The sequence below is a fragment of the Pseudopipra pipra genome, chromosome 5 (assembly GCF_036250125.1).
Source record: "Pseudopipra pipra isolate bDixPip1 chromosome 5, bDixPip1.hap1, whole genome shotgun sequence".
Taxonomy (NCBI): Eukaryota; Metazoa; Chordata; class Aves; order Passeriformes; family Pipridae; genus Pseudopipra; species Pseudopipra pipra.
This window is the reverse complement of record NC_087553.1, coordinates 35,854,086-35,879,245: the sequence shown is the minus strand read 5'-3', so window position 1 is coordinate 35,879,245 and position 25,160 is coordinate 35,854,086. Positions and strand designations below refer to the sequence as shown.

Below are 25,160 nucleotides of genomic sequence, written 5' to 3'. Positions count from 1 at the left end.
TTAAGATGCCAGCAGAGGAAGCAGAAATAAGATTGCTGAGTCTCCAATTTGAGAAGCTCTACAAAGCTGGCAATAGGCAGTTCCACAGGAGGATGAGAAAGGGAAGCACAGGTCAGACGCTCCCAGCCTTTCATTAACAAAGTCAGGGAACACCAGAACTCATTCCCTGACTTTCTTCTCTCTTGCACGAAAATAGGAAAAGAACAGAAGATGTTCTTTACAAAAATGCTAAATCATAAAGAACTGAAAGATGACAAGCTATTAGCTGTAATCTTTTCAGAACTATGTACATAAGATCCATAATTTACCCAAATTAAAAGTTCCTTTCATCTTCTCCCAATTTTGCTTCATCTGCAAATTATGCTTTGTAGAATTCAGTTTTGTACATTATTTGAAGCTGAGCTCTTGGAGAAGCAGTTTCAAGAAAATCTAAACTCCATGGGCCTCATCAGATCTAAGTATTGCCACATCCATGTCAAGTTACTCTTCTCAGCTGTATATGGAAATTTGTTTCAACAGCTTATCTTCAAAACTCCATGCACCTTAAAAACACTGCTCTTCCAACAGCTTAGATGTCCCACATCCCACAGGATTATACCCCAATGACCTCATTTCTCGAAAAGCTATCTATAGAAAATATGCACACAGGTTCTGTTCCACTCTGAGATAAAAAAAAAAAGGTGATAGATTTCAGATACTCAAGTCAACAGGAAAAAACTGTCTTGTGGACATGGAACATTGCTGTCTCTTTCCTGAACACGTGCCTACATTAAGCTGCAATGCCAAATCAAGAACGCTTATTCAACTTTTTCTTATTGTGGAAAAAAGGCAGGTATTTTATCTCCACTAAACTGAAGAGAGGCTTTATTATCTCGGTTTGTAGGGAAATTCTTGTCGTAGTATGGTCATCAAGTAAACACTTCCAATACACATGCAAGACGGATTACAGCATCCAACATCTGCACAGCATAGAAATGCGGATTACAGAGGCTGTGGTCACACAGTGTCCCAGTTATACCAAGGACATACAAGGCACTTCACCGTATGAACACCCCAAAAAAAAAATTCCCAGTGAAAATTGTATACGAGTCCCCAGAATTTTTCATTTTCCTTTAGACTGAGGCAATTAAAACTCTCAAACTCACAGAACAAACTCACCATTTCCATTTTTTGCCACCGTAATTAGTATATAATTACATGAGAAAATACTGCTTTATATTTTATACAAATCTTACACTGGATCAGACATCACAGTGAATTTAGTAGAATTAACGAAGTTTGTGTTTACCCAAAGTGTCTTTAGAAAGACACTGTTACCTGCTTAGCTGCAGCAACAGTGTGCTGAACCACGTACACCACACATTTTCTCAAATCAATCATTATTTCAGGCTCAAAGAGACAACCTTTAGAAAAATCTGATTTTAGCATATCTTCAGTGGCCTTGAACAGACTTCAAGAATAATAAAACCACTCCTGGAATTCAGTAGTGAGTAAGCTTTAATACCGTAACAGGCATCTAACTTGAACTCTAAGATTTTGCTCCACAACCAAAATAACTAACAAAAGTCACTGTTCTAGACCACAGCTGAAAAACAAATGTTTCAAGACTGCAAATACAACTGCAAAATGTATCTCCTACACAGACTACTAATAAATGTAAATTTGAATTTTCTCCATATGCCTCCCCCCAAAAAAACCTTTCTACGGAAGAAAATAATTTAAAAAATGATCTGACAGTCATAAACAGTCTTATGTTTTGTTTATGTTTGTATGTACCTAAGATGCAATGTAAGAAAGCTAGAAAGAGAAAATGCAATGCACAAAGTTATGGACAGAGCACACTTCACAACCAACACACAATATAAAAGCATTCTTTTTCACTACACATCCCAGAGGCAACTAAAAAGACAATTTATGAATACCATCTGCTTCTAGTGCCTCTCCAACAATGTATTAGCAAAATATATTGATTTCAAAAATAGAGGAAAAAGTCTTACTCTGCTATATCAAGATATCCACAGGAAGCAGCTGCATGTAGAGGGATCCAGCCTTCATTATCTGGTTGATTAATATTTGCTCCATTTTCCACCAGAAATTTCACCATATCTACGTTATCATCTATACAAGCCTACAAAGAAAGAAAGAGTTAAGAAGTAAGTTCATATTAAAGCTGTTCTACAATACTGTGCATCTTTAAGCAACATCTTCAGGAGAGAAGGTAAGTATTTCCAGGTTTGATGAGGAAGGATGGTTTATTTGTTGGGGTCTGACAGCAAGACAGGAAAAATTTGAGAGATAAACAGCAGGTGTTTCAAATTTGCAAAACTTTAAATAAATGAATGTAAATAGAGTTTAACAAAACAAGTTTAACAGAGTTTAACAAACATTTTCTCAGGTACATGCATTCCGATTTTCTGAGAAGCCATTTACCAACCTTGTTCTCCAGTACAAAGAGGTTCCTTTTATAAAGCCCCCAGGTCCTCACTCCATCCCAGGCCCAGCTCAGCCACTGGAGTAGATATTAAAATTGAATAAACCATGCTAACCATGAAGTAGAATTGTGACTAAGAGACAGGGAGTAGTTTGGAAACAATACCATAATGTGGTTTCAACTGTAATACAGTTGAGACTAAGGAGTATGAAGGGGATGCTACATTGTATTTCAACATCCCCCTGCTGTTTTCTAATGCAGCATATTCTATACCACCATAAATCTTTTAGCAGTCTATTAATCTCCCTGTTTATAAAACTTACTTGAGTATCAATTTGGCAATTGCAAAAATATTATCATATCTGCACATCTCTTAATTACCAAGCAAACAGTGTTGCCCAGATGCAGAACTACAGCCATTCTGCAGACCTCCATCTTAACTGACTCCTATTTTGCATTTCTTCTCTGTGTTCAAGTATTTTTCTCACAGGGTGCTCAGTGAGTTTTCTTGCCAACTTCCATAATGCTGCCCTTAAAAGGGCAGAGCAACTGAGAGAAAAGTCCCTCTGCATCTCAGGACAGCAAGAACTCCAAACAGCTAGACCCCACAAGACTGGTATTAACTTTTTAGCTTAATAAATCAACAATCTTACATAGCCAGAAGGCTGAAATAAGAACTTTACTCCTGGGCTCCTAAATCCTTCTAGAGAATTATGCCTCTAATTAAATGCAATTAAGGTATAAATTTTACTTTCCAGTATACTTCTAAGAAGACAAAAAATTACATACTGCCTTACTAAGGAAAAAAAACCCTTCAGATTTCTTTATTTAAGCAATTGGACATTCCAAGATGAATCCTGAAGCTTTCCTTCATTCTGCAATGTTGAGGCAACAGCTACACTGATGTATTGCTGCCCAGTTTAACCAGCCAAACAAAAACAGCAACAAATCATCCCTCTTTGACCCCATTTGTTTCAGTTAGGTATGAACTTCAGGCTTTGTTTAGAATGTAACATAGAACTGTTTTAACGAGTCTCATCTGGACTTTTTCACTCAGAAATGTGCAGCTCGACTGCAGTACATCGCTTGCATTATTTGTTTTTCGGTTAAACACAAAACCACATTCTGGAGTGAAAACATTCAGAAACCTTCCTACCTTTTCAGGTATTTTTGAAAACTGTCTTGGAAACGTTTTAGTCATATCCATCCGTAAATCAGCAATTCTTTTAATAAAATAATTTCTTAACATAGTCCAACAATAAAGACTACAAATTCATCAACCATATTCTCTTTAATTTCTTCCACTTATCAGTGTACAATGCTTATACACTAATAACAAGCTTGAAAGAAGAGAATCACCTCTCATTGTAGACATTGGGTTACTTAAATGAAAGGGAATCAAATGCAAGACCATAAATCAGTTCAGAAAGAAAACAAATTCAAGAAGCTCAGATGTTTACACTTAACAGAAACACTAACCGAGCCATATGTCACACATGCCACATGTCCATATTTTTCTGGATATCCAGTTTGCCTGACCACTGATATTCTATATCTATAATAATATTCACTAGTTAATTATAAGGAAAAATAAATTTCTATCAGAAACATTTTTAAATTTAGATATTTTAATATGCTGCATACTTGTGTATCTTAAAATCCTCTAGAATTCATCATCTGTGAAAACAAGGATATCTTAGAATTGATTAGCACTACTAAAAAAAAAAAACAAAACCAAAAACCAACCAACCAACCAAACAAAAACAACCCCAAACCAACTAATTGTGACACAACCCAACACAGAAGAATCTTTGCCTGTTTTTTCAAATATACATAAGAAAACCTGGTAAGATATACTCATAAAAATGCTGTTGCTAAGTGAATCAAAAGCTTACATATGCAGCACATTAAAAGACATATGACTAAGTGGCTAAAAATATTTGACCAAATTTGGGCAGTTTATTGTGCCATACATGGCAAGAATCAGAAGAGCTCAAATACACTTCTCATGTATTATCAGATAGCACATTCATAACAAGAAAAATATTTTACTGAAAACTTACTGAGGCCTCCAAAAAGGTAATATCTATCTTAAGATGAAGAAAAGCAAATACAACTGATTCTGTTGCTGAAGAACACGTATATAATGTATCCTTTTCTTCATGTCCCCTTTTTCTCCTTAACAGCATCCCAGGCAGGTGGTTTGGCAGCCCCTATCAGTCTCAGCACTTTCCATATGAAAGGCACCTCTGACTATCAGTAGGTATCTTAAGTCAGAAAGCCAAGAAACAAATGTTATAAAAGAAATTTTATCTCAATCTTTTTCCATTTCTACTGCACTGCTCACTTCTAAAAGCAATATTTATCAAGTGTCAGAAGTGCCTCTTGTTAAAGACTGACACCTCAGCCACAAAAGGAAAGTTTGTCAGAGCAGCATGATAAACTTAAAGCAACAGCCTCCAAATAGTCTGCCCTTCTAGACCTCAGCTTCAAAGATATTACAAAGGAAAAAGTAACGTACATGCAAGATGTAAATAACAAGTGTTCCACTGATGTTAGAGTGATTCAAAAAGATAAATTCCCACCATTATTTGTCCCAGAATCTGCACAGAGGACAGACAACTGTGGGCTTTCCTCTTCCACATCTGTTACAATCCTTTCAGGATTCATCTCATTTCTTAGAGCTCATCTCCCCTCATTCCCAGTCTCTCCTTTCATGGTCAATAGTTCCCACTTCGAGCCTCAATTACCACTTAGCAGAACAACAGGTCACCCTAAAGCTCTTTTTGAGTACTTGCAAACCACATCTCTAGAGCTCCTGGGGCAAGCAGAACATGGGAGCTCACACACAAGATACCCTTCATCCCATGCACTGGTTTCTGTCTCTCATCCCCAGCCTCCACCAGCTGGTAGAAAGGCAGCATTTCTGCATGAAGCACTCATTCCCCTGCCAAATTTGATCTAAGTTAGCCAGTGATACCCAAATACAATGACAGTTGCACAATGCAATCATATAAACCTTTTTTCATTTGGGAACCAATTTAGAAACTAAGCTACTCAGTCCTTAAGGAAGCAAAACAAAGCAAGGTTGAGAATACAAAGTCCAGTTACCTTTTCTGGTAAGAACAGAGATGAAATGTCAAAAGAAATATATTAAAGTCCAGGAAAAAAACCCACTTTCCATTTGTACAATAACATGAAACCTGGACTGCAAATACCAGCAAAGATCAGCAGCTCCTGGCTCCCACACAGACCAGTCCTAGATAGGTCCAATTTATGCTGGGGACAACATTTTAACCTTTTCCCATAAATAGGGGATAACCAGATACCTGTTAAACACACTAGACTTTTAAGTGTATTCACCATGACTTCATATCCCAGTGCAAGTGGCACATGATACAACTGGCTCTCATCACAATCAGGTGTTAAGAACACAGGTGAAGGGTAGACATAACTGAGTAACTTTAAAAATAAACAGCTTTATAAGAATACCAAAAGGGCTTGGTTCTGCAGCCAAAGAATACAGCAGATAGCACTCCTCCCCAACAGACAGGAAAAACAAGTCTGTAATTATTTTTTAGAAATCAGGAACCTTGTAGGGAAGGAGACCATCAATCAGTTAGGCTACTGTCCCACACACACGCAGCAGAGCTATACAGTATGTACCTTATGTGGGGCTACAGTTTTTACTGCTTTTCATTACTGGTAACATCTAATGAGGTAATGGCATCTAATGAGGTCAGGACATTTGAGTTTTTTACCAACAAATTAGGTCACGAAATATTAGGATTATTACACTTATTTACTATTCAAGTAACAATACAAAAGCAGGTATTTTAAAATGGCCAGGTATTCTATTTAATATAGTACATACAGGGTAGAAAGGCTGCTGTTGATGTTCACATTTACGAGTAGAAACAGGAGAGTTTTGGTGTTGTAACAGAACTTCAGGTACTAATTTAATATTACAGATGACAAATGTTGCTTAATAATGAAATTAAGTGTTCATTTAGACAAACCACAAGTCAGAGCTTCTATTTTTCAGTGAGCTGGGGTAATACCTGATACCTCGCCTACTGCCAAAATCTAGTTTTAGGATTGAATATTTTACTTTATTAAAGCATGCTTTCTAATAAAAATGGAACAGTTTACAGTGCAAATATTCTTGTTAAACTAGTAATATTACTGTTTAGCTAGACTAGTATTATTTTAATTAACTTCTTTGTAAATATTTTGTGTATGTTGCACTTGTGTGTTATTTTCATCTAAGAATGGCCTACTATTTAAAATACTGGAGAGTTGGTCCATAAAAAGGAGTTAAAATTATAGTTGCCATACCAAATAACTCAAGCTCCCAAATCATTTCAAGAGCATCTCATGGCCTCTGCCAGTTCCAGCACTTCAAGTTTACTGTTTGTATTTCTCTCACCCCAGAACGTGAGTCAGTCTTGGCATAACTTTCAATGTCAAAGGCTTTCCTCCACTGCAGGGCAGCAAACTCTTCTCCAGAGAAATTTCTCAAAATATTTCACTTTAAAGTGTAGAAAATGAGAATCATTTTAGACACCAGCAAAAGCAGGTGAAAAAGACACTTTCTCCTAAGGAGAAAACACTACTTGAGCCTGATGCAATGTTTCATGCCCATTCAAGTCTCATGGGGAAGGCATGCAGAGACTATGAAACTGAGCACCCATTAACCACCGTTACTTAATTAGAATGCTGCAGAACTGTCAAACATTGCCAAAAATAGACAAATCATTCCAGAACTCAAACTTCTCTAGCTATTATTTCCACTTCATGTAAACAACTTGTCATACTCATATGTCAATAGAAATTCACTTAGATTTTATTTTATCTCCAAGAGGTGGATAAAACCAGGTGCTACATGAAATCAATAATTGTATAGCCCCAATATGCAGTAAGAGCATAATGTAATTTCCATACTACAATTTTGCCTTGTTTACTTTGCTACACTGAATTACTAAATTAATTACATGCTCTAAAGCTTTGCTATTTTGTAATTTATAGTTAAATCCATAAGTTTAATTATGGGCACAATTCATGAAAAATACTAAAATCTATCGCTGTTTAGACTGATATAATCTACATATTATAAAATTGATCTCATAGGGACTTTCCACTATTTAAATCCTAATGAATGCCTAATCATAGTTCTTAATCAGGACTGTAATAGGATACATATATTTAAGTGGTTTTAGAGTGTTTCAAGTAAAGATAGAGCTATTCTTCCCCTCTAACCTCCTGCCAAGACAAATAAGAGGAAGAGGAGCGTTGGCTGCAACGTGTTATTTACTATAACCAGAGATGCTACCCTTACTGTTCCCAATCCCAGTAATGGCTCAAGACTCATTCTGACAGACATAATATGGAAAAATGACCTAGTCTAATGCCTGCTTTCCTATTCTTGCTGAAACAACCCCAGCTATTCCAGGCTACCTAGTATTACATGCAAATGTATTTTCAAATAAATACTTGTTTTCTTTTTAGCTGTGTGCAAATCTATTTTCAGGAGTGCTTGAGATCCGCACACTAAAATTTATCTCCTAATTAAAACCACCAAACTAAATGTTAAGTATTAAACTTTAATAGTACTCATGTATTTCAACTCAAAGAAAATTCTCAAGACCACTTGCCAAAAACCCCCCTGCCCTAAATCCCCCAGACAATCCTGGGAAAATGAGACGCCATGGAAAAAAATTATTTTGGAAAAGACAGCATTGAAAAACTAAGATACTGACGCTGGCACAGATCTATTTGCCTGAATGCTCTTTTTCTCCTGGCTCAATATATTGACCAAGTTGGTGAGGAGCACCTTGGTCTATGAAGCAAACTCTGTCTGAAGTTCACACAATCCTTGGGCTCACACAAATGAGGCTCTCCCTTAAACTCGTGGTATTAAGCACCTGATAAACAACTTCTGCTGTTCCCTCTTGTTTCTTTGAATTTAAAAACAAAACTAGTACATTATGTGGAACTTGCTTTTAAATTCACATTCAGGTTTCTTAGTCAACGTGGTGAAAGATCATGAGTTTCTCGGGTGAAATACAGAAAAGAAAATGTGACTGACAGCATGGTATTATAGCTCATACAATGTGCAAATTACAAGCTGTCTTGAACCCTGAAGGCTTAGACAGGTAGGTATGTACAAATTACATATGACAGATTCTCATTTTAGCTACATGTTGTTGAAACCTATCAAATCATTGAATTTGGGAGTCACATCCAGAAACGAATTTCAGGCTCATTTGTTTCACAAGTGGCTTTCTCTTTCTTCTAGCCCATGCCTTTGCACATTGCTTTCTGAGGCAATTTCCACAAATCAGAGAATCACGGAATGGGTGAAGTTGGAAGGGACCACAGTGTGTCATCTGGTCCAACCTCTCTGCTCAAGCAGGGTCATCCCAGAGCACATGGCACAGGATTGTGTCCAGACAGTTCTTGAGTATCTCCCGTGAGGGAGACTCCGTAGTCTGTCAAGGCAATCTGTTCCAGTGTACAGTAAAGAAGTTCCTGTGCATCAGTTTCTGCCTGTTGTCTCTTGTCCTATTGCTTGGCACCACCAAGCAGAGCCTGGATCCGTGCTCTTGATACTCTCCCTTCAGATACTTACAGACATTGATCAGGTCCCCACTCAGATGTCTCTTCTCAAGGCTGAACAGGCCCTGTGGCTGATGCACCATGCTCAGTAGGACAGAGACATACAATCCTCTACCCACATCTACCTCCTGACAGGTATGGAAGCACTCTTTCTTCATAGAAAAGAAACAGGGTTTAGGAGTAAACAAAATTATCATACTGTAAAAATATAGTGCTATTATACAATTATGCTTTCATTAAGCATTTATTGTTATAACTTTGGCAGATAGCGATTACTTTTCATGGTCACACAATGTGTAAGTATTACATCTGAGAAGGAGAAAGCAGCATTATATTGGACATGTATTTCTGTCCCAGTCAAATTTAATAATATGCCAATCATATTTCAAAGTTATTTTTTTCAATGAGTAAACAAATTGTTTTTAGCATATGGGCAACTAACTGAGTTCATGAGCCAGTTCAAGCACCTTTTCAATCTAAAATACCTAACATCCTGATATGCCCTAATACACTTTCTTAACAAAAAGTCATCAAGAAAATTTACTAGAAGAATCCATTTACATAAACAAATAGGTTTGTTTGCCTCTATGTTCCTTGTATTAAATTTAAACCACACGTGCCAAGTTTTTGGTTTTTTTCCCTCTGCTTCTGACTATCACCTTTATACAGTTCTGAGTTCTTCAGAGCGGAAAACTGCACTGCTTTGAAAGAAAGCAAACCTGACCACATCTATCAGCACTCCTCTGTTAACTCTTACAGGCTGCATCAGTATTGTAGTCATCAACTGACGTTTAATCTTCTGCTTTAGCAGGATCTAGGGGAAGTTCTCACTGCTTTCTAATTTTAGCTAAATGAAGTGGCAGTGCTGAACAGAAGTAATAACACTGAATTTAGTAAAAACAATGATAACCCTTCACCCCATCAAGGGAAAAAACATACATCTTGATAGAGCATACCAGAGAAACCAAGACAGACTTTCTGTGTACTCACTTTCCTAATACACATTACATTTGACAATAAAAAGCACATTTAGCAGAAGAAACCAAGATTACAGGTACAAAAAGGCTGTAAGATACTCATTCAATTAGCACTTGCCATGTGTGGTTTTATCCTTAGCATTATACAACATATGAGCAGTAAAAGCAGATGTAGTAAGCTGATGAGGTTGGTACCAGCCAGGACTTTTTTACCCCCTAAGCAGGAGAATCTATCCAAATAAATGACTAATTTGTATAATTCAATTTAACATAATAGAATAAACTAGTACATATGATGTATGAATTACGCATCAGTTATATTTATACGCATTTTATATGTAAAAAGTTAATATAATCATGTCATATATGGAATGAAGAATTATATTAGAAGTGACAATGGCACTTCAAATTGCTTAAACATTAATCAGATAATCTTAAATGTGGTAAATATATTTGTTTATCAAAAGTGCATTTTGTACACAAACCCACTTAAACAAAGGTAGGACTACACCTAAACAGGAAACTTGACTAATTGTTTCCCATAATTTTCCATTTTTAAGGAAAGAGCATCTTGCCACTGCTACCTTCTCCTCCTAGACTGAGACAATAAAAGCTATTCTTCTCTTATGTAAATCCCAGTACATTTTTCAATTTATGATCAAATTTATGATCCACTGAATTGACTGGATAAATAGCAAAGCATTTCAACTCTTCAAAAATCCTATTAAGTCTTGAAGCTGATATTGGTTGCAAATCAGCAGTTTCAGGATGAAAGTATTCTAAGAGTCTCAGTAAAATTTTAACAAAAAAAGAAGGATCTTCTAAAAAAAACCCAATTAAATACAGTTTAAGTTAAATTCTCCAAAAGCAAATTATCCGAACCTCTTAGAGTAAATATCAAACACTGCTCTTTCTTAAAACTAGATTTAATATGGATTTTGTCTATTCAGATGGTAATAAGGTGAGAAACCTACAGCTTCCGGTGCCCACAATCCTGCAGGTGTCAGACAACACTTGTGCCAGGTGTACCAGCAGTAACACCTCAATGCTCCTCAGGACAGACCTATGCTCCTGGCACAGTGTGCTTTACACATAGCAGTGGCACATATGCATTTTAACTTCACTTTTCAACAAACAAAAAAACCCAAGCAAGTAGCAGCTCTCCACTTTTCCTGTTTAGAGAAGACTGGCTGTGGTACACACATAACTTAATTTTAAAATAGCTCAGTTCATTTCTGACTTCATATTCAGAACAAAATCAGAAGAAACTGGGACCTGGTATGCTTTCTGTTCTGAGTAATTCCTTCAAACTTCCAACAGGGGAGCACATAACATATAGACAATGCTAAAAAATTCAGTGTCAGGTAATTTCCATATACATTTTCATATTTCCACATTGTAGGTACACACAGAACATTGTTTGGAACAACCTGTCCAAAGCCTTTTTTCTCATTTAATCTGCACAAAGAAATGTCCCTGTGGTCTCCAAAAGGAAAGGTACTTGCAACAGAGTAAGGTAACCAAAACTCAAATCCTCTGCAAGGATAAGATCAACTCAGGATATACCTAAAGCCCAAATTCAAGTCAGTCTAGGCACTTAAGGAATCCCTTCAAAGTTAATAGCGTGTATTCATGCTGTGCCTTTGCTAAATTTGCTAAACAATCTTCTAAAATAACCTACATGAAATACATTGCATGTTTCAGAATAATAAACAAAACTGTTCGTGCAAACAAATAAGGAGATAATAATCAAATGCACTACAAGCCTCTGTCAATTATAAAGAATAAAAAAAGTATTCAAGATCCATCTCCTTCTCTCTCAAAGGCCAGCTATGCAGCTGTTCATCTGCACAGATATGGCCTGCAATTTCTAAAAAAGGCATTTTTGCCACAGTGTAACTTAACACCCTTTTCAATAGGCTTGCCACACGGTGAACTTGCTGAGCAAAGCCTCACTCGAGCAAAGATGAAACCTGCACTCGCATGTGTGTGCTTCCTTTGCCCCAGCAGCAACCCCAGTCCCACCTCCAACAACTGTCTTTTGACTGTACTCAAATTTGTCACTAGCACAAGAAAACAGTCACGAGTACTTCCCAACAGAGACAGAAGCCTAACGACTCAGCTCCAGCCACAAAATTAACAACAACATCCACTTTGGAACTTTCTCTCTCCCAAAAGAGCAGGACAGAAGTACCAGTTTTGACATTGGACTCCTTCTGGTCTATATAAAAAGGAAATTTTTTGGTACAGTTGTCCCATTAGAAACTCGTTACGACGGATTAAAAGAAGAAACTGCAAGTAATCACAAGTTCCTAAGAAACCACTTACATCCCAATTACACTGAAAAACGGACAGGAAGACAAGAGACAACAAGTAAAATAATCTGTTTATTTAGATCCATCCACGACAGTATGTATCACCATATATACACAATACATGGCATTTTAAAAGGGCAGATTTTCAAGTCTTTTTTTTGTCCTCTGAATGGGTATCACATGGACCAGAAGTCATTATTCGACAAAGCAATTTGATAAGGAAGTTACAACAGTAGAGAAATAAAGCAAAAGTATGGCAGCAACTAAAAAAAACAAACAAAATACCCCCAAAAAATAAAAGTCCTGAAAAATCAAGATAAAATCAGATTTAAAACCGGGTATAAATAGTGCAAGCTTTAAGTAACAGAGTAGAAATTTGGATACAAAAGTTATGAACTTCAGTGAAAAAACACGGCTGGCAGGGGCAGGAATACTAAAGCAGTTCTCAAATATGTTAAGAATGGGAAAAAAATAGCAACAAGATATAGATATAAAAAATATAGAAAATTGGTCAACAAATACTTCTACTTTGTGTTTTGAAAGAATCAGAAAGTTTTCTCTTGTGTAATGAGGCTTATATAGCTTCTCGTCTACTAGTAATTAAGAAAAACACTAAAACCGTATTTTAAACACTATTTTAACTCAGTAGATCTTGGTAATACAAATCACAAGTGTGCTTAGGCAGCTCTCTAGCCACTATTCAAGAACTTAATGCAGCTTCAAGTCTGCCAATGTTTGTTTTCTAAACAGATCTTGAAATACCTGGGAAACAGCAAAGGACTGTTTACACTGTACCAGCGCTGCAAAGCAGTAACACAAATGCCTGAAAGTGTTAGCTGTGCTGGATAAAATAAATAAAAAACAAACAAACAAATAAAAAATAATTCATGTGACAGATACCAAGATAACTGAGGTTCATTAGGCTTATAAGCAGGAAGGCAATAACGTGTCAACAGTTACACTATTCCAAAAGGTTCATTACCTTCACCAACAGTACCATTGCTTTTTTTGCACCATGGAGCCAGACCTGATCAACACTGAACCCACTTGACATTCACTACTATGGCCTGGGGCACCAGGAAACAGTTTTGAACCAACATGGGTCCATTGAGGGTTTTTAAGCCAGTAGCCTTGCCAGATAAAAGTTGACCCCACACAGAACAACTGTTCATAAATGCTCAGGTGCAGAACCTGAACCTAAGAGGTTCAGAGGACACACTTAAATATGTCTCCTCAAATCTGAGTTAAACAATTTCTCTTTTTTTGACCACAGCAGACCCTGATTACATCACGTATCTAAGACTCAGTCTGCTGTTTTGGCACACAATGCATGAAAACCCATCACAAATTGAGTATTTTTGAGAAGCAGTTCTCTAGAGTGCATCTGCAACTACCATTTCTGTTCTCCTCACAGCATTAAAGAGAAAAGCAAGCCTGACTCCATATTTACTCTGATACAAAGGGAAAGAACAATATATGCTGACTTTTGGTCACTATATTAAAAGCATCAGTATACTAAGAATGTTATAATTTTCATCAGTATATTACAAAATTAGCTTCTTTTTCTTCAAACTGCTGTGTGTGCTCCAGTACCGAGATCATCTCAAGCCTCATTCAGGCAAATCAGTTTGTATACTCTGATTCATGCTACACCACCTTCACCACTGCCACCAAACACTTAAGACGGCAGATCTGCAGCACCTCACATGGCATTACTTTAGGACTCTCCAGCCACAGTCTGGTTACTGCTTATTCTATGTGGCACAACCTGCACTACTAAGAGGTCAAGCCTGCCATCCCCTTATTCTCTACAAGTTCTAGGGAAGAGCTGACAAAAAAGCAAGGATACAGCTGTATTTTCCCCACCCTCTACAGCGCCTTTGGTCCTCACAAACCAAGTTATCTCTATAAAGGCAAACCTGTAGTCTAGTAAATTCTAAGTTTTCCATTTCTTGCTAACCTTCCGAGCAGCAATTTTATCCAAGCAGGCAAGCAAGCAAGAGAAATATACTGTGCCTGGATGAGCAATTGTAACTCCTAATAGCATACATGCCAAAATTAGCATGGCAAAATCATGGTGTACTCTGCTCTTTTGCCAGAGCACAAGGAATTCATGCATTCTTACACAGGCTGCAGCAGTTCATCTCTAGCTTCTCAGTCCCGCATGCCAGATTTTGGAAGCTCAGACATGAGTTCCAAGGAGAAAAGGCATTAAAGAAACCTGTCAGAAAGCCAAAGTATTTCTTAAAAAAGGTTAAGTTCTTATGCTCATTACTTCATCAACAATGTCATTTTACAGGAAGCTTTCACCTGAGTGAAAGAAAGACACTGATGCATTTTTTCCATGCTCTTTAGCAGCACATAATATCACTTTAGGAGGTTAGGAGAATATAGCTTTGGTAAAAGCTCTTGTAGTCAAATGCTGATAAAAACACATACTTTAGGAAAGCATTTTAAGTGAGTTTATTACATGATTCTTTCCCTGCCACACTTGATTTTAGGCAGTTATATGAAAACAATATTCTAGTTGATAATAATTAGACCCTTGTTTGAATATTCTGCTTTAGAGTCTATGACATTCAGATGATGATAATGTTTCAAAGTACTCATAAATACCACCCTATTGGATAATTTGCCTTTTTCTATGTTTCAAGATGAGTTTAAGAAATATTCTGTTCCCTGCAGGAGGTAGCACTATAGAACTAGCAAACCCTAACTCATTTGAGCTAACATACACTAATCACTCAGGGCATGATTCTACACGAGCTCACTGTTGACAAACAGGGAGGTCCCAGTCTCTCTCCTCATTCTCAACTGAACACTCCCAAAAGCATTTGTCAGACTCTCCATTAGCCAATTCAACTAACCAGCAAGGCAGAAACAACCCTTTCTCCCTCCCCACCCATTGAATTAAAGAAAAAAGGAGGAGGGAAAGAAAACAGCACAGTGGTAGGAAGAAGCAAGAGCACACCCTTTCAAGGCAACAAAGTACAGTACTGCTTTAATTGTACCTGGAGCTGCAGCCATTTCTGACTTTCTTTCAAAAAAGAATTATGGAGAAAGGGATAAAAGCCTAAATTTCTAATTATGCAGTAACTCATTTGTATTGACTTCTAGCTTCTGAGAGGCTGCTGACATATTTGAACTGCACCAGGGTGGAAAACACACTGGTCTTCTCTTCACCAGGACTGTGTCAGCATGAAAGAAATAACAAGTACCCAGAAGTCTGTTGTTTACCTGACCTTAGCAGTATGCACATCATCACAAAATTAATCATGAATGTTTTAAAGTCTGCTTCTTGTACATCAGACTGCTACTTAAAGATGACTATTATTAAAGAGCACAAAAATGAAAGCCTAGTTGAAAAGCACATTGGCTTCAAGGTCAGTCACAGGAATGGGGACTGGTTTTACTGACTGCATTTCCCCCGTAAATACCTAAGAACAAGTGTTAAAACACAAAAAATGAAACTGATTTGATTATATGGAGAAAGTACACAAAATACACACGCTGCCTGAGCGTGGGGAATGCTGCAGAGTTTTGGTGGGTAACCACTCAGTGGTGAGGGTGGAGCAGTGGCAAGGGCAGGGGCAGGGTTTGATAGGGAAGACTTCCAAGTTTCCTCATTTCAGACAAATGGATAAAGGCTCATCCGACTTTCTCTACTACTCAACAGTTCATGCTGTAAACTGAGAGTTCCTGCAATGCAAACTGTTTTGAAAACTGGTTCTCGATTTATTTTCAAGAAAGCTCTATCCATCACTCTAAGGGCTGTGCTTCAAATACCTCAGAGTGCACGGTAAGAGACTGCCTCCATGTTGAACAGAAAAGAGAAACCTGCTCCATGACATGCTGCAAGACTACCTTTGCTGCTTTGAGCTTGCTTTTTCTGCTCTACAGGGCACACCTACACAAAAAAATTCCTAGAGGGGAAAGCTGTTCTGCCAGCTGAATTTACACTATTAAATTAGGCAAAATGTGCTAAAGTTTTATGCTTCTCTAAGGACTCTGCTTTGACTTTAAATATTCATTTATGCACAGACCTATATATAAGCAATAGTAAGGCTCAACAGTCAAATATTCCAGGCCTAGTAAATGCTTTAATTAATGCTATCTAAGCCAAAGCAATTGGCCCCACAAACCTATGACCTATTCCTACATGACCTCTACTTCCCTGTGGCTAAAGGAACTTGATCCATTCGATCTATTAGATGATCAGTGCTTTCATAATGTGCAGCTATTCAAATTTATGGATTTTTCTTCACTGTTCAGAGTTCAGCCTGCACTACTCAAATCCTGTTCCAAACACAACTCACGTTCTCATGCATTCTTCCACTATCAGCACTTACCAACCATTTAGGGACATAAGAAGGATTCATAAAGTGTCTACCACAAAAGCTATCATTTTACAGACGGTAAACAAACAAAAAGGTTATCATAAGCCATATCCCCTAATTTAACCATACAATTTGGAATACCGTGGAACTGAGGTTTTGGGATGTATACCATTTCGTATCTCTAAAGGAAAGTTTTCTTTCATTACACAGTCACAAGCACACAATGTTCCTACAGATTTCCCTGCAGTCTTCTACCCCAGATGCCAATCTCATCTTTTCCCCCTCACTGACAAAGCAGAAGTTCCATGACCAACAGCATCTTTTTCAGATGTCCTGAACTACCCCAAGAGCAAATCCTCTATGAGGCCCTATAATCTAGGTATGATGACATAATAGAGTATTAAAAGGTTAATGCATGTTAAGTCCAAGTACAGATTTCACATTAATTACCCAATATATATAATATACCAACACCTGAGTTCCATTATTTCAGTATTCCCAGTATGAGCATTTCTTTCCCACTTCCTTTTCCACATATTAATTTTCCCAACTCTCAGTTTCATCGTGACAGCCAGCCCACATCTGACAGCTTGCTTTTGCCTCCACTCTTCTGACTCATTCCTACACCCCTACTCTATTTTTGCATCTTACAGCTTCCTCCTCTGTGCTAATGGAGGCAAAGGGGTCACAGCACAGATAGTACTAGCATACCTCTAAATGAATTTTACAAGCCCACAGCAGCCTGACATCTGTACTGCTTCTGTGCTCTGAATTACCATACTCAAAATTAAATTAGATATATCACCGTACGGTACTGTGGGTTTTCTTTAGGTCTTGGTAAATTCTGTCAGATATCAGCTTTTCTCTGAAGCACTCTTCTGGTAAATCTGAAAAAGCTTGAATAAAGGATTTCTTCTGAAAAATCCTATCACCCTCCAAAATGCTAGAATAGTAAAACACAGATTCATCCAAGGAAACCTTCTGCTTGCTTCTCCCAATCTGATTCTGTATTAAAAAAAAAAATCCATCATCCTTTACAGCTTCGTAACCAAAAATAGTAAGAGTTTGTAGAAGATCCATGTTTTGACCAAAGGGATGGACTATCTTCCTGAAAAAGAAGAACTCACTAGGCCAGAACTCTTCAGCCTAGAACAAAATGATGCTGATGACCATGCAATACATGACTACAAAATCATTAATAATACAGAGAAAGTAAATAGGAATCAGCTGTTCACAGTTTCTGCTAATACAATAAGTTGAAGTCATTACATCAAGACAGCAGAAGCTGCAACCAAAAGACAAAGAAGCAAAAGCTGCTTTTCTGAAAACTGATTGGAATGCCCCATATCAGCCCAAGCAGAGATAGCTTATTACTGATCTCAGTAGACTGGCCTTTCCTTTTCATACAAACCAGGCACTGGAGCTATATGATTAACTGAAAGAATCCTAAAGGCCTTAGACAGCCAGATATAGAAAAAACCCTCTTCACTACAAGTAAAATTAACATTATAGCATTTTTACTGATACTACTCTCATCACAGGAGGTAAGTGACAAAGTGCTCCATTTTTCTTTTCCGCAATAGAAAATATGTTGTGTTTCTGTGAGGACTCCAAGGAAAGGTGCTGACATTCTTGCATTCTCGATTTATCATACTTCTTGTAAAACAGGATCCTGTGTACCTGAATAAAGAGATATGACTAAGTTTAACAGTCTAGCCTCTCATTCAGGAGGGTTTTTTTAAAGTACAGGTGTACAAATTACCACAAGGAGCATTACAGTAAAGCTTATGTGCATCCTAATACTTGAGAGTAAATGCAGGGTAGCTTACCTCAACTACAAACTTGTCATTTTCAATGACTGGTGCTACTCTACTGAGATGCTCTTTCCATAGGAACCTGAAGCAGATTCCTCTGAAGCAATCCCTTAATATGCAAGCCTCAAAAGGCATTTATTTAAACTCTTAGCATCTGGCAGGGTTACAGCATTGGTGGACAGGGGCAGAGCAACTGACATCATCTACCTGGATTTATGCAAAGCATTTGACACTGTTCCACCAATATTCTTATCTCTGAATTGGAGAGACACGGATTTGATGGATGGACCACTCAGTGGATAAAGAACTTTAAGGTCCACTCCAACCCTTAACACGCTAGGATTCAAGCAGTTAACAAACAGGCCAAACACACAGAAAAAAGCATGCTGGATTCTGTTGGCTAAACTTTGTCTGTAACAGCTACAGGAATTATCACCACTTTACAACAAGCTTGAGTAAAGGCACAACAACTTACATGATGGCAATAGTACATTATGCAACAAAGCTGTATCATCAATATACTACTACTCTTTACTAAATTAACATTAAATCTTAAGTATAAAGTCACAACTACAAAAGAAATCTCTTCTACTTGTTACATAGGCTCTTGCACACTTTTAGTTTTAATAATTAGCTACTGTACTACTGAAGGAGGCCAAGAAACAGAGTATTATAGACAGAGCTAAAGCCAGCCAGGCTGGCTTTTTTTTCCCCTGTTGTTGGATGGCTGCCTTCATTTCACTGGAACTACAAAGCAAGTTGACCATATAAGGTACTGGGATTCCCAAGGAAAATGCCTACACAAATCAGATCCATGCAGTCTATTTAGTTTATATATTATAGTTAAGTTGAACATTTGCAGTACATTTTTAAGACACTTTACAATTAAACCTTACAGATACAGCACTACTTTCGCCTTAACCGAGTTCATGTAAGTATGCTTCCAGAAGAATCTACTGCTTAACATTCAACTGAATACATTTCTTTACATAATATTAAGACCAGATCAATTTCCAAACTGCAGGCAGCATTCATAAACACAATGCCCTTGATTTGGGTGCACATGAAAAGTACCAGAAAAGCCTAATTCAGGGGTCTGACAGCAAATGAATCTCCCTGCCAGCCACTGGCTGCAGCCTGCATACATCTGAGACAGCAACTTGCTGCATGGAAAGATTATTTGTAGCCCAGATTCCAACAAGAATAACTCTAACGAGCAAGTGCTTATAAGGAGATGGTAATACACAGCCTACAGAGAAAGGACAGGGAGAACTAGAGAAAGCACCATTCTTGAACAGACAGTGGTGCAAAATAAAGAGGACTGCAGGGCTTCCACTTGAGAAGGGCAAGGGAGCTTTCAAGACAATGGAAGGAAACATCAGTCTCAAAGAAGGAGCAAGAAAGAGATATATACCAACTTTAGGATTAGACTGACAAATACAGGAATACAAAAAGCCTAAGTTAGAGGTATGTGCCAGCATGAAAATATAAAAATACACACAAAGAGGAGAGATGACAACTACATTTGTGTAAAAGATGAAATTTTAGTTTAATCTTAAATTTGCCCTCAGTACTAAACACCTTTGAAACCTATGTCCTCCACTGTGAATCTAGAACCACCTCTACTCAAGTTTGGAATTCATTTGACTAGCATTCCCCCAAATTAAAAAGATCCCATAAGAAGCTGTAGATTTATGTGATTTTATCCACAGAGGAGAGCTAAGACTCCACTTCTCAAGATCTTATGTTGAGTTGTCCTAAGCAGTAATTTAATGGACTGCTCAATTAGTTCATATACCAGTATTTTAGAAGTTACTGCACTCCAACTGCAAGTTCATCTACCACATGACTTGCCAAGTGAACAAATTAAACTTCTCTACAGAAGAGTGAATGAGCATGGGAATGTACAGGAGCTGTCAATGAGTAAGTAGGCATTTAGGCTATAACAACGACAGCACTGTAGTTCAGTATCTACATCCCTAAGTATCTAAAGTAAATGCATGCTTATTTCAGAAAAATATATCATTATACCAAGATACTTCAGATAACTTTATAGTAGCTACAACTATATTTTTGCTCTGCAGGGTATCAACTTGCTAAAAGCACATTTTATGTGAGCTTGGACTCAAAAAGCCAAATATATTGGCTCTATTTAGAAGAAATCTTCAAGGGTAGAGATTGCCTCTGTGGGATGCCTCAGCTGGGATGGTGAGCTTTCGTTTGGAAGGGCTCAATACTGAGACACTTGTAGAATCAAACTTATTCTCTATCAATCCCATACTAAATATGAAGTGCCAACACTGAAGCAACATAACATTAACACACTCCTGGCCTTAGGAATGGCACAGAAAATACCTATTACTGCTCTGCTGAGGACTTACTCATTAGACTAAATCAGGTTAGGCAAAAGACTCAACACAACTGTAGCATGCTGCAGACCTAATAACATGAGCACACCAAAGTCCTCTGTAATGTGCTAGTAGGCAAAAGGGAGAAGGAAATGAGATGGCAAGTAAGTCTTCTCCCTATCCAAGTTAGTCTGGGCTATAGACTACTTTCTTCCCAAGGAAATCACTAACGTCTAAGACAGAATAGGCTGCTAAAACAGCCACATACTTTACATTTACACATCCTGAGCCACAGTGTGCAAGGAGTGGGGTTCTATACAGGCATCAGCTGATGCTGCACAGTCACTCTGGACCTTGTATCCAGTCACTAGCAGTCATTAGCTAAAAATTTTAGAATCAGTTCATCTCTTTCCTTTTCCTCATACCACTCCTGCTGCACTAGGAACTGTGAGAGGAGAAGGTAACTGATTATCAACAAAACTCAGCCCACCAGCCTTTCCGATCATTTAGGAGAAGAATGAAAATCCAGGTCAGGGCAAATTAAAAGCTTTAATAAGAGACAGCTTAGAAGTTTTAAGCCTTGTAAGGTCACAAAGGAAAACAAGCACTCTTCTTTCAAAACCTAACAACAGCTGACCTTGATCACATGCTGGGGCAGTGCTCATCCTCACTCTAATCACAAAATTGCATCTCAACTGCAGAGTACACAGTTGTGAAAGCAGAATGCAACCCCAGCTTTCCAAGCTCAAAGTGAAGAAAAGTTCAGATCCAGACTAGCTGTCACTTTCTGGACAGGAAGCTTCCAGTAACTTTGCGGGTGTTCTTTGTTTTTTCTACAACACCATTTTGTTAATATATTTAACAATAAAATATGTATAAATTTGCCTTAAAATCAAAGTAGATGTTGAGTTTCAGAAAAAAGGGCTTTAAGATGGTTATGCAAATCTTTTCCCATAGCCCTAATGAAAAATAGGACACCAGTACGTCTGTGAATGGATGAGGTAATTAACCAAGTTGAAGAAAGAGCTGAGTTGTATCAAAGTTGCCCCACAAGAAGATGGCAAGTAAAAACAGCGGTGAGACAAAATACAATCACACCACCTTGCTGCTCTGGAAGTTTGCATTTAACCACACTATTCCAAAAGCAGAGTATATAATTATCCAAGAGACCAGAAACAGCACTTTGATAAGTACTGCAGTAGAACAGGTTTAGTTATTACCACAGATAATTCCTTTTGCTAAGCAATTTATTTACCTAAAACAGATACTAACTGTGTGCATGGATAGGAGTTGTTTATTGTTCTAGAGATAGGGAAAAACTGGAAAGATCCATTGAAGTTACAGCTACAGTTTAGGAGAATCTAGAATATATGATTTTAAATGTGAGCACTGAAAAAGAACACTCCAAGTACACCAATACAGGGCTGTAGAGCTGAGCCACAGATGGGCAAGCCTTATGGATAATTCTTCTGAAGTTGTGGTATTTAGAGGAGTATAAGTGTTTCCAGGTGTAGAAGCAACATCCAGTTCTTGAGTCTGTGCTCACTACTGTCCGCACTAGAAGCCTATAAAGACTTGCAAATAAATTAATCACTGTTTCTTAGACAAGCATTGATAACTGAGGTTTCCCGATGAAGGTGTCAGACATGGATTAACAACATTCTTAAAAGAAGGATTAGCAACAGCTGATTAAGAAGTTATCAAGTGTAACTTAAATCAATTTTATCACAAATAGGACAACAAAAAAGAGTGAATTGTGTTTATTTTCCTGATGTTTTAAATCACTGTGTTCAGGTGGACTCCAACAATGAAACTAGAAAACACTGATGGACTGAAATGTGGCCAATGCCTTACAGGTAAGCCAAAGCCCTTGCTCCAGAATTTCCCCATTCTTATTTGGAGAGCTAATGCTATCTAGGGATGAAGTCTATGCAAGCTTGTGCTTTAAACCATCTGCATAACAGAGACACCATTCACACAGGAGCCAACATCGTCAAAGAGTGAATGTGGGAAGGTAAAATGAGTGTAAAACTGAGAATTATCGCCTTGAAAAAAGTTAAGAACTTTAAGAATAAGCTATGTTTAATTTTCACTTCCTCTTAAGAAACCAAATGACAAAGCCAGTTTTCAGTAATCTGGAGCTCATTTGGATGCCATAAAATCAGGAGTTAGTTCCTGTCATGTTATTTATAAGCATATTTAGGGAGCACTGAGGTAACAAAAGAGGTGTCTGTAAAATAAACATTACCCAATTGCTGTGTTCCAGGTATTTTTTTGGTAGGTACCTGCTACACATCTACCAAGAGTAGATGCAGAATATGACTCGGTAATTTAAGACAAATATTCTATTTATTAGTTTTACTTTGGGCAAAGGTACAGATAGAACAGCTTGAATTAAATAACAATCCAAGGAAAGAAGCACCTTATTGTTAATTTGATCAACATCGATTCTTATATCAGACATCTATGACCTAGTGTCACTCACAACTATGAAGCAATGACTCCCTAATTACAACAGTCTTCCCTATTGATGCTTAATATTTAAAATTACCCTGTACTTAACATCTTGAACTGAAGATATGAGGTCTAAATGAAGGTTAAATATAGAACTGCAATACATGATTTGTCTTGCTCACAAGGAAATGGGTTATTTCTTTCATTTGAAAATTGATCTACATCTCAGAACTCTGGCATGCAGACTAGTACCAGAGAAGCTGAACAGCTGATGGCCCTTTTGTCACCAGCAACCTCCTTGTTACTCCAAAGAAATATGCAGCTATTGGCAGAAGACGAACTGGCAGCACCCTTATGCTTCAGGTGTCATTTTGAAGTATGTGGTATAAGTCTCCTCAGTTAAATTATACCTTAATCTCAGATTACTGTATTGTGTTGGGTTATGGTCCTCAAATAAGGTAGTAGATCAATCCTAGTACACCCAAGTATGAAATCGGTTTGGCAAAACTGGGAAATTTTAGTAAAAATAACACACGAACTACGACTGAAGTGCTCGTGTAACTGGAAAACCAGAAGAACAGAATGATCTTAAATCTAGTTTATGGAGTGCTTAAACTTAGCTGCTGTTTTAAGGATTACTGTTTGCCTTTTGGCTAATTTCTGTTCTCAACTTGTACTGAGTCATTTTTTCCATTACTGCAAGCTACCTTTATTTTTATTGGATGCTTTCAGTCTAAGTATGTTCAGAACATCACAACTACAGAACTATGGTTAAAGCAAGATAAAATTTGCTGAAATTCACAATTACAATGAGCTTGAAGCAAGAGTCTATCTACTTTAAAAAAAAAAAACCAAACCAAAAACTTTACAATACTTTAAATACCAATATACAAAACTTAACCCATGCCTTCTTTGCCATCAAGTAACACATAGCAACAGTTTAACACCTTTTGGATGGATTTCAAGGACTTTTTTTTTTGCCACCAGGTGTCTCAATTTATACCATCACAACTTCTAGAAGGTAACCAACCATTTAATTTTAATTTATTACTTTAGGAACTTGGCTCTACATAAATGAAAACTTATTTAAAACTATAGACTGTTGAAAGATACTCTATCACATTCAAAAGAAATTTTGAGTAGTTATGTCTACCCAACTACTCTAAGTTCATCAGATAAGGAAAAAAACAAACAAAACACCACAAAGCAAACATCAAACAGCCCAGGAACTGTGGACAATTTCCCCCTCCCCCCCCAGTATTACTATAGTGCCCCTCAATTCACCAGGTACAGAAGAAGTACAGATACAGAAGTAGTACAACCTATGTCTGACAAAATGATATAATAAGTAATAAAATTTATGTTTCTTCAACAAGAATTCAACATTAAAATGCAAGCAAGCACATTTTATATATTTGGTTGTATTCTTCCTTGCCAAACTTCATACATATCTTCCAGTCTGATGCACTGCAGAGCAGGAACGATGTCTCCACGGGTCTATACGGAGCCTAGGACAAGTGAAGCCACTGTTTCATCAGGAATTACTCCTGTATCTGTATGTCAGGCACACCATGAGAGAAAAGCTATTGAGTACAGCAGTTACCACTTAAGTTCCTCTATTACTGTAACACCCAGGAGCTCTAAACATGCACCAGGACCTCCAGAAATATCTATAACCACATCTGTGAAGCAATTCAAGTTTTCTGGAAAAGATTTCAGCTTCAGTAGCCAAAAAGATGCCTGAGTGTAGTAAAAACCAGCAGTCTTCAAAAAGGAAAAAAAAAAACCCCACACCAAAAAACCCCAAAACAGGCAGACAAGCATTAGTTAGCACACCAGTAAAAGTCCCCATCTCCCCAAACAATA

General features: G+C 37.5%; 1 protein-coding gene across 8 annotated transcripts in view; it reads right to left on the bottom strand.

Annotated features, from left to right (window-relative positions):
* The window catches only part of PPP1R12A (protein phosphatase 1 regulatory subunit 12A), a 111,549-nt gene that overhangs the window by 71,096 nt on the left and 15,293 nt on the right, over positions 1–25,160 (bottom strand). For all 8 annotated transcript variants that reach the window (XM_064655585.1, XM_064655592.1, XM_064655589.1 and 5 more), the window contains exon 2: positions 1,998–2,128. In XM_064655585.1, the coding sequence (XP_064511655.1) occupies positions 1,998–2,128 (131 nt within the window). The remainder of the gene's footprint in view (positions 1–1,997; positions 2,129–25,160) is intronic.